The sequence below is a fragment of the Cynara cardunculus genome (genome assembly GCF_001531365.2).
Source record: "Cynara cardunculus var. scolymus isolate 2C chromosome LG 6, CcrdV1, whole genome shotgun sequence".
Classification (NCBI taxonomy): Eukaryota; Viridiplantae; Streptophyta; class Magnoliopsida; order Asterales; family Asteraceae; genus Cynara; species Cynara cardunculus.
In genome coordinates this window covers 701,864-711,969 of record NC_037533.1, presented here as the reverse complement: position 1 = coordinate 711,969, position 10,106 = coordinate 701,864, and the positions used below count along the sequence as shown (strand labels likewise).

At 31.0% G+C, this 10,106-nt stretch overlaps 1 protein-coding gene across 3 annotated transcripts; it reads right to left on the bottom strand.

Annotated features, from left to right (window-relative positions):
- Positions 1 to 2,133: 2,133 nt before the first annotated feature.
- On the bottom strand, positions 2,134 to 9,171 carry LOC112514266 (MADS-box protein AGL24-like). 3 transcript variants are annotated; one of them, XM_025120603.1, is made up of 9 exons: positions 9,052 to 9,171; positions 8,605 to 8,798; positions 5,028 to 5,109; positions 4,530 to 4,591; positions 4,341 to 4,440; positions 3,688 to 3,729; positions 3,310 to 3,351; positions 3,055 to 3,233; positions 2,134 to 2,379 (listed from the first exon to the last, which is right to left on the bottom strand). In XM_025120603.1, exons 2-9 carry the CDS (start codon positions 8,784 to 8,786, stop codon positions 2,364 to 2,366), a joined length of 705 nt encoding a protein of 234 aa, XP_024976371.1. In that variant the 5' UTR covers positions 8,787 to 8,798; positions 9,052 to 9,171; the 3' UTR covers positions 2,134 to 2,363. The 3 variants fall into 3 exon arrangements, with proteins under 3 accessions (XP_024976371.1, XP_024976372.1, XP_024976373.1); XM_025120604.1 differs by having other exon boundaries at positions 8,605 to 8,795; XM_025120605.1 differs by lacking the exon at positions 9,052 to 9,171 and adding an exon at positions 8,891 to 8,932.
- Positions 9,172 to 10,106: the final 935 nt, after the last annotated feature.

Below are 10,106 nucleotides of genomic sequence, written 5' to 3'. Positions count from 1 at the left end.
CACGAGTCTCACGAAAACAGGCTGGTCTCACGTGAACCCAACCCTATATATATATATATATATATATATATATATATATAGTTAAGATCATTTGTTAACCATAAAAAATGTATTAACTATACAAACATTTTAAATCAATCACACGCCATTGTTAATTTATGTCATGAAAATTGATTAACTTTCCTATTTTCCATATATTATCCCGTATGTAATAAGTTGAACAGGATGGGTGAACATATGAGATTAATGTTTACAAGCGCACATATGATCATGTGAACGTGATGGTTCTTTTTTGGTCGAGACATATGTGCATAAGTGAACAAGTTCATATATGAACATAAAATTGATATATGAACAATAATAAAGTTAACACCATATACGTACATGAAACTAAATTGATGTACTATGTCGGTTACTTTATGAACAATAATAAAGGTAACCATATATATGTATGTACGTATGCATTTTGGTTACTATTCGATAGAGTAATTACTGGACGCTAATTAATGAGGATAACTTTTTTGATTTTCCAATAATACCCTTGTTAATATATGTTACCAATCTAATTCATCATAATCTTAGTTGTTACATAAATGCCATGATAAATATAATTCATTGATTTTCAAGATGAATGATTGTGATCGGTTTACAAAGTTAACACCATATATTAGGTTAACAAAAGAACATGCCCCTATATATAGGGGAAAGTTCAAACGAGAAGCCAAACATTAGACAGAAAGTTTCAATATCATATATAATTACAACCAAATACAAAATAAATTTGAAACTATTTGTAGTTTACAACCAAAATCAAGATAAAGTCGAGAAAGTTACAATATTACAACCAAGTACATTTAAATCCATCAACAAAACAAAACACGATAAGTTAAACACGATCTCATTTCAACTCAATTTGTAGGTTTCGTAAACGGTACTAAAATGTTGTTTTTCATTCTCTACAATAAAAAACAAAAACAAATTAGTATATGATGGGAGCTAGATATTGTATCTCTACAACACTAAGTGGTAACACATGCAAGTATACACGTGTCAACACTATCGCCTTCAAGTAATAAATTGGTAAGAACCAAGTATCGTATTTCACAGGGATATGTATTTTAAGTTGTAAGATATTGAGTTGAAAGATTAACTTTAGATGACGAATTTGAAGAATCTGATTGGCTTTGAGTTAACAATGATAAAATAACAGAATATAAAAGGGTAGCATGGGTGTAAGACTTATAGTGAAATGTAAACACAAATTCCAGCAAACAATGTTGTAGTAATGCTACAGCATACAGCAAGCCAAAACTAGTTCTTCCATCTATTTTGAAGGTATTCCTCTCAGACTTCATCTTTGCACTATATTATAGCTTTCAACCCAGGTAAGAACATCTTACCTGATCACTGCTTCTTTTATCTCCATCTCATTTTTCTTATTTTCAAGACACCATTTTCTTTTGCATTCTTTTCCTCTGGCTAATAAAATGTTTCAGTTCGCCACGTTGTCTCTTGCCTGTCCATGGATTCAACAACAGTTTGACAGATTAACCTATTCAGGAATCTCCCCTAGTTGTTTCAAGAATATTGTTGTTGAGTTTCTCGACTCTTTTCCTTAAGAAATTATGAAGTTACAAAGTTTCACCATTTTGTCCTTGTACTTTACTCCCCTAAGTTTTAGCATATGCAAAACCACTTTTAAAAAGAATAAACCTCCATGTGATTCCATATATGCTCCAACATGGATAACATGATAGAGATGCATAAGGCCCGAGTTTTGAATCCGAGCCTTTCAAGTACGTTTTCAATGAGCCTAATCGGACTTTTTCAAGTCAGAGCTAGGCTCGAGTTTGCCACTAAAGGGTTTGATCAGGCTTTAAGGGTTGTCCTAGACCGGCTTTGAGCTCACTAGACCAGGATTTTTTTATCCGAACCAAACTCAAGCTAGGTCTACCCCTGGCTTTGAACCTGAACATTTTTGTTCATCTTTAAACATGAATCTCCTACATGTAGCAACATGTTAATAAACAGTGCTACACCTTTCATCAACTAGTCAAAAGTCATAACGAAAAACACAACCATCAAAGACAAAACTACTCTAACATCCTTACGAAAAGGAAAAGACTACAAAAACAAAAACCAGCTAAAAGATATATTACAATACAAAATACAGAAACAAAACGATGAACACAAGTTACAAATAACTTTCAAAATGGAAGTTACAAAGTCTTGATTTTGTTTCCATACAACAAACATAATACCAATGCATTACAATATACACTATTGAGCTAATGCAACACTTCTTATTCACTTGGAAACCCCACCACCACCACCACCACCTTTTCCATTGTTGTTTGCCATCTTTAGTTGAAGGGTAACCTGATACATATATATACATATTGATTATATATACAACACCAATATATATGTACATATTTTTGTTCATTTGTGTGTGTGTGTATCATATATAAACATATTTAGTGTTTTCTTCCACATCCAGTACAATCATGAACGTCTTACATATGAAACAACACTTCATTTTCACACGTGATGTTTCATAACAGATGAAAACCTGATTGTGACATTTATTGGGGTTGTACTGACAAATAGGTTATATATCTAGGCAGTAGAAAATGATTTGACATTTTGATTATACCCATGAAATGAACCCACGAATAGATACGTGATTTGACTTGTTTATCTGCTCAACCTTTGGCTATACAAACTATCATTTACAAGTTATACAGCTACAAAATGAACATCTTTCCTAAAGACGTTACTATAAGTTGGTAAGACAAAGTTAGACAACCTAACAAGTTTTATTGACGAAGATGGACAATCAAAATGACCAAAAAAAAAAAAAAAACTAAATCGTCTTGTTAACATTTTCACGTCACTTTTGAAAAGTGTCCCGTTAGTCTTTCAAGTTAACGACACATTTTCAAAAGTATCATGTAAAAGGCTAAACAAGACGATTTACATTTTGTGTCAAAAGGAAAAACGATCTCGAAAAATGAGAAGGTTAATTTGTGAGGAAGGTTGTAATGAGCTTACGCCAGTTTTAGAGAAGTATCTGAGCAATCATCCTCGGGAGGAGGTCCGCTGTTGCAACTATACACGTTAGTTGCAACAGACTCCGAAGACTGTCCTTGATCTTCGAGGTTAATTACCGAATTCTCCAACTCCGCAGCCGTTGCCCGAGGCCTCTTGCCTTTCGAGATCAAAGTCATCATCTACACATAAACGCTATTAAATTAATTAACAAATATATAAAATTTTTGAAGAAAAATATAATTAAAAGAGACTTGCTTGTTGTTTCAAGAGCTTGTTCTCTTCCATCAACTGAAATCCCTGTATATTTTCAATAGAAATTCTTTATCAATACCATGAAAATGCATATAAATCTAAATTTCTTTTGAATTTGGGGTCGATCATTGACTTCATAGAGTCAAACTTAGTATTTTTTTTATTAACCTGGATATCCAACTCGCTTTGCGAGCCGACTAGTCCCAGGGCGACCACCTGCTTTGTGAGTAACCCGGAGTCGCTTCATTTGAACCTCCGTGGCCACAAAGGGGATTTTTATTCCTCCTTGGATTTGAACTTAGTATTTTTCGAATTTGACCCTAAGAGGTCGATAACCGACTCTACTTTTGAGATGGTTGACTATAACAAATGCTCGTTAACCTTTTGTTGAAGATTCGCTATCTCATTTGCTATCCGTTCATCCTGAAACAACACATGAATCCCTTTAAATTAACCATCGATCACTACAAAAAGAGTACACTTTTGGGATGGATTATATTCTAAAACAAAAATACAGTCTGAGCCTAGAATTCAAGATGGTATTACTTTTTTTGCATATGAACAATCACTACAACAGAACGACATTATAAGACACTAAATATGTCTAAATGTTCTAATATATAGACTGTTATAGGACCAAAGAAATTATGTGCCTATGTAAAAGTGTTATAATAAGCTGATATGACATCTTTTACGTGTTCTAACAAGTTCTTTTAGGACAGTTTTAAAATAAAGTGTCAAATTAGTTTTTTACACTTTTGAGAAATGTCTTGTGTACAATTTATAGACACTTGTTTTTGCTCAAAATTTTCAAATAATGTCATATAAAAAGACTAAGATACAGCTTTATTTCAAAATTGTCATTAAAAACCTGTTACGACGTTCAAAAATATTTTATCAACTTATTGTAACACCTTGTTTGGTCCATTTAAACATATTTGACCTTCTCTAAAGCCGATTTTCTAATTCTAGTACTGAATTATCGTATTATTTCACATATGAAACTTATGGACAACAAAGAATCTAGTTAAAACCTTAGTTTGTAGCACACGGTTGAGCCCTCCTTCTAGCAAGTTCTCGAGCCGTTGGAGTTCTTCCAAGGTTAGTCCGTTAAGGTCCTCGCCACGCAATCGGCTGTTTTTTCGTGTGGGATGAAACCATACACATTAGCGACACATGAGATTTACACGTTACAAGCTATGTGAAAGTTAACAAAGATATACCTCAATTCACGATTCCTGTCGACTACCTCCTTGCCCATCCTCGAATCATCGCTTTCCACAAGCTACAAACATGTATATCTTGTTTTATTTTTGACGAATGATCCATAATTACGAATTCGAGAAATCGTTCACTATCATAAAATCCGGGTTTATAGGACGCCAAAAATATCTAAATCTTCTAAAAAACTGCTTTATAGGACTTGAGTTTATAAGATTAGACCATAAAATATAATATCTAAAAGCATTGCAATAAGTTCATCAGACCTTTTGGACATCTTGACAAGTTTTTTAGAACATTTTAAAATAAATATAGAACACTATTTGAAAAAATGTCTTATAAAAACAGATGTCATATAAAAAGATGGGTTCATGGAACATTTTTCAAACAATATATTTTTTACATGTTCTAAAAAAACTTGTTAAGACACCAAAAAACGTCATATAAACTTATTGTAATACTTTTAGACAGAATGAATACGATATAAAACGAAACTTAACCTGTAGATTGAGAGAAGGTTCGCCAACTTTATCGACATTATTTGTTGAATGGAGTTTATATTTTCCCAGTAACTCTTGCATGCTAATCAACAACACCAAAAAAGCAAAATGCTTACAATTTATATATAAACAGAAAATTGAATTGTTTTAGAAAAATCCAGTAAAAAAAAGTCCGGAATTCTCAGGTTCGAATCTAAGAAGGAATAAAAATCCCTTTATGGTCACGGAACCTTATGATTAGTCGGCTTACATAGCGGGTTGGATTTCCATGTTATCAAAAAAAAAATCTAAATGGTAAAATTAACAAGAATATTTTAGAAATTTAGGAAAAAAAATTATATGCATTAATAATTTATACTTAAAAGAAAAATAAGAGTGATTAAGATCAAACCCTAATAATATAATATAATCCTAAAATAAATGTCCATAATGAAAAAGATATAGCTTTAATTTTTTTATTGAATTATATATATATATTTCAAAAGAATATTTTTATTTAAATAAATTTCATATGTTACTTTATAATTTAAAATATCTGTTTTTTTAACTTATACAACCATTAAGATAACATATAATTAACCAAACTTTTACTTTATGTTTTATTGATTATTTGTTCAGTTAACCTATAATTAATATAACAAATAACAGGACCATGGAACAATATATTAAATTTAATTAGACCAATTTAGAATAATTTATTTATAATATCATCATTTTTGTTCAATAAGATATCAAAGTGGATGATTGACTCGTCTTGACTGAGAAGCTATTCCGACTGAAACAACAGTACGGTGCCTGGTTTTCTTATACTAACCCTCGAAAAACCAACAAACTCTTCCATAGTAATCATCCAGCCAGCTCAAGAAACACTACAACAAAATCGGGTTTATAGGACACTCCTAATTTCTAAGCGTCCTAATATATCTCTTTATAAGACTTAGTTTATAGGACCAGAAAAATAAAGTGTCCTATCTAAAGGCATTGTAATAAGTTTATATAGCATTTTTTTTATATCGTAATAAGTTTTTTAGAACACTTTTAATATAAAGCGTCTCATTAGCAACTTTATAGGACACTATTTGAAAAATTGTCCTATAAAAAATTGAGTTTATAGGACATTTTTTCAAAAGTGTCCTATAAAGTTGTTAATGCGACACTTTGTATTAAAAATGTCCTAAAAAACTTGTTAAGACGCTCAAAAGTGTCATATAAACTTATTATAACACATTTAGATAGGACACTTTATATTTTTGCCCTATAAATTAAGTCATATAAGCGGTCTATTGGGACGCTTCGAGATTGGAGGTGTCCTATAAACCTAATTTTGTTGTAATGAAAACGGTTTTGAGCAAGATAACTCAAGTTTATACATATCTATATAGGAGAGCGTTCAAATAAAAACCACTCAATTTGTAAAAACCGTGAAAACCTCATTCAACCAATCATAATTTTTCATTTTGTTCATTTTTTTGTAATTATGAGAGGTTGATTAACCATTTTTATTGTGGAGGGTGTTAATAATAGATATTATCATCTTCATTATTTTAATTTTAGAGAAATACATGAAACAGTTTCATTAAATTTTCATTAAATTATATGAAACAAATTCATAACCATATATGAAACAAATTCATCAAAAAAAGTATTATATGAAACAATTTCACAATATTAAACAATTTCATGAAAAATTTTCATAAGATTAAACAATGAAATCAACGTATGAGGGTGGATTGTACAGTTTGTACAAATAAGAGTGGTTTTCATTTGATCGCTCCTCTATATATATATATATATATATTTTATATATACATATAAGAGAGAAAATTCATTTATAATAATACAGAAAAATAAAACAAATGTTACATAAATAAGAAATGATGATTTTATTTATTTATACAAAAAATTGAAAATTTTTCATTTTCATTTTCATTTTCATTTTCATTTTATTATTTTAATTTTGTCATAAAATAATTAATTAATTCACATAAATTCCTAGTTTATTAGGCTAAGAACCCTACATCTCCCCTCTCCCAAATGCAAAAAAGAGAGAGAAAGAAAATCCACTACCACAAAAAGGAAAGATTGAAGATGCCATGAATAGAATGGAAGCAAAAAATTTCAATATATACTTGATTATGTTTCTAAAAGTAGAAACTTTAAGGAAACAAAAATCTATCATATTAAAAAACACAAATAAAATCAAATATATGGATATTTAATTGAGTTGTTTAATAATTATTATGCTACAAACTTAGGTTTATAAAATTTTAAATCTAATATGTAGCATCAAATAATTAATTGGTTCGTTCGATCGTTTGTTTCCAACCATTTGAAATAAGGAAATGGTCTTCAGTTAACTCATGCAAGCAATAAATCGACAAGAAGTTGAACCGTTTACTTCGAGTTTAGCAATCTTGAGCAAAATTTCAGACAAAAAACCCGATAATTAATGTATACTGAACCTATAAAGAAATACCACATTGCAGAGTCGTAAAAAATTCTCTACGTATTTTATAATGATAAAAGAATATATATATATATATATATAGAGAGAGAGAGAGAGAGAGAGAGAGAGATGTGTTCATTTTAAAACATGGGATATTCCGAAAATTTGAGAACTGTCTACTTTATGTAATATTTATAATGAACAACTTAAATGATAATGATTATTATTTGTCATGCATATTTATCACGCGTTATGAGTAATTATTACATAATTTAAATTATGAATATTACATAAAATAGATAATTCTAAATATTTTAAATTTTAAAGTATTTAAGATTCCTAAATGAGTGGATCGGTGTGACTATATATATTGTGCATGTAATAATATCATTATTTAACTTAAGAGTTAAAATGACATGAAAATTTTAAGAAGTTATAATGTATCTCCTTAATTTATACCAATCAAGCCATTAACCACAAGGGTGGTGTCCGATTGGTTTAAACTTGAGTTCCAAAGGTCAAAAGCGTTTCAAGATCTTTGGTTCGAATACAAGAAGGAATAAAAATCCCCTTATAGCCACGGAGGTTCAAATGTTGTGACTCGGGACCATCACCTTGGGATTAATCAACTAGCATAGCTGGTTGGATATCCAGATTAATTCATATATTGGAAAGAAAACAACCAAAATAATGCAAAACCAATACTTTATTATACCCTCTATGTTTATGTCAAAAGGGAATTAGTTTTTTAATAATCATATTTAAATACAAAAACATTAATTAAAAAAATCAACAAATAATCAAAAAAAAATTATCTGAAAGCTATATTTTCTTTTGTACTTATAAATCTATAATGAGATCTACTTTGACTTTTAATGAACTAGAGTTGATTTCACTACAATTCCTAGTTTCTCAGAGTAGAAATTAACCAAAAATACACATTAAAAAGTACTCAAGAACCCTAAATCTGTCCTCTTCCACTACCTAAAAATGGAAAGACCAAGATTGCATGAATGGGAACACAAATCTTGCTATAAGTATCATCTTTCTATAAGTAGAAACTTTAAAAATTGAAGTACAATAAGTAATACATACATATATATATATATATATATGGAGGGTGTACAGTACCTGGAACTGGCATACTCAAACAGTTTTCCGGTGGCCGAGAAGATGACGAGAGCAACATCGGCGTCACAAAGCACAGCAAGTTCTTCAGCTTTCTTCAGAAGCCCTCTTCTTCTCTTCGAAAAAGTCACTTGTCTTGCAGTTATGTTATCGATCTTTCGTATCTTTATCTTCTCTCTCGCCATTGATGAGCCCTTCTGCAACAAAGGGTTTCTAAATTTAGAAAGCGATCCAACGACCCACATGAAAAAGGAGAAAGAAAAGAAAGACTCCAGTGAATTTCTTGAACCAAGATTCGAAGTTTTAGATCTAAACACCAAAACCCCACAAAAAAATCAACCACACCCACGATTCTTTTTCATTGATCTTCATCAACATGCAAAAGGAAGAACAGGTTTTTAGGGCAAAAGATCAAGATTCAGATGGGGGGTTTTTGGTGATTTCTTGTACCTTTCTTTTTCTGGAAGGAGGTAGATGGATTTGTGTTGGGATTCTTGGAAGAGAAACAGTGATTATGTACCAGTCTTACCAATAAAAGAAGAAAGAGAAAAAGGGAAAAAGAAAGGGATAGTGTGTGTGTGTGTGAGATAGTGTGTGTGTGAAGATGTATATGCGTTTGTGTGGGGTTCCAAGAAAGGGAAACCATAACCTTCCTCTAAATAGCAAAACTAATCCACTTTAACTTCAACCACTTACCACATTTGATAACAAAAAAATCTACTTCAATTTTTAAAATAATTTTTAGAGTAAATTAGAAAATATCGTCCCTATCGATTGCAAATCGTAGGGTTTTCATCCCTTCAGTTTTAAAACTGCAAACTCGTTTATGTGGTTTCTATTTTATTTTGGATTGGTACCCTGGTTTTAACAGTCATCAAAGAGGATCTGTCAAATAACCCCATAAAGCTTACATATTAAGCAATTTAATCATTTTAGCTAATATTTTATGTGTACAAGTTTAGAATGCGTATGTAAAAGTTTGTAATACATTAATGAAGAAGAAACAAATTAAACCCTGCTCCTATAAGTGCATGGCCTCCCGCATCTCTGGCTACATCCCCTTTTCGGTAAATCCCACCCTCAAACAGCCCCTCTGGGGATGTAGTGGAATCATCTTCCTTGGGTTCGAATCTGAACGCTGCCAAAGTTTTTATGGTCATGGAGGTTCACCTATGATGAAATCAGACCATTCGTGGTCGTCCGATAAATTAGTTGGTATGCATAAACTGATCCAGATGTTTATAGTTACCTGAAAAAAACAGACGTTCCCCTCTATTTTCTTCGGTAGCCGCACCACCACTACAAAAGTGGACAACAAACAGAAAATCCAAGTACTTTAAATCACAAAGCTATAGTCAAATACATAGCCATGTAAATTGAAATACAAAACCATACATTATAAATCAAGATTGCCTAAAAAAAAATCCCTAAAAACAACAAAAAAACCAAACCAAATGAAGATCACGATCAACAATACGAGGTTCACGAATTGTTGAACGTTGTTG

What these genes read in the sequence shown, in the direction of transcription:
- LOC112514266 (XM_025120603.1), bottom strand. Translation starts at nt 8,786, where the DNA reads ATGGCGAGAGAGAAGATAAAGATACGAAAGATCGATAACATAACTGCA. An exon ending in TTTGAGTATGCCAGTTCCAG is followed by an intron (nt 5,110 to 8,604) that starts GTACTGTACACC and finishes GTTGTTGATTAG; the next exon opens with CATGCAAGAGTTACTGGGAA. An exon ending in ACCGTGTGCTACAAACTAAG is followed by an intron (nt 3,730 to 4,340) that starts GTTTTAACTAGA and finishes GTGTTGTTTCAG; the next exon opens with GATGAACGGATAGCAAATGA.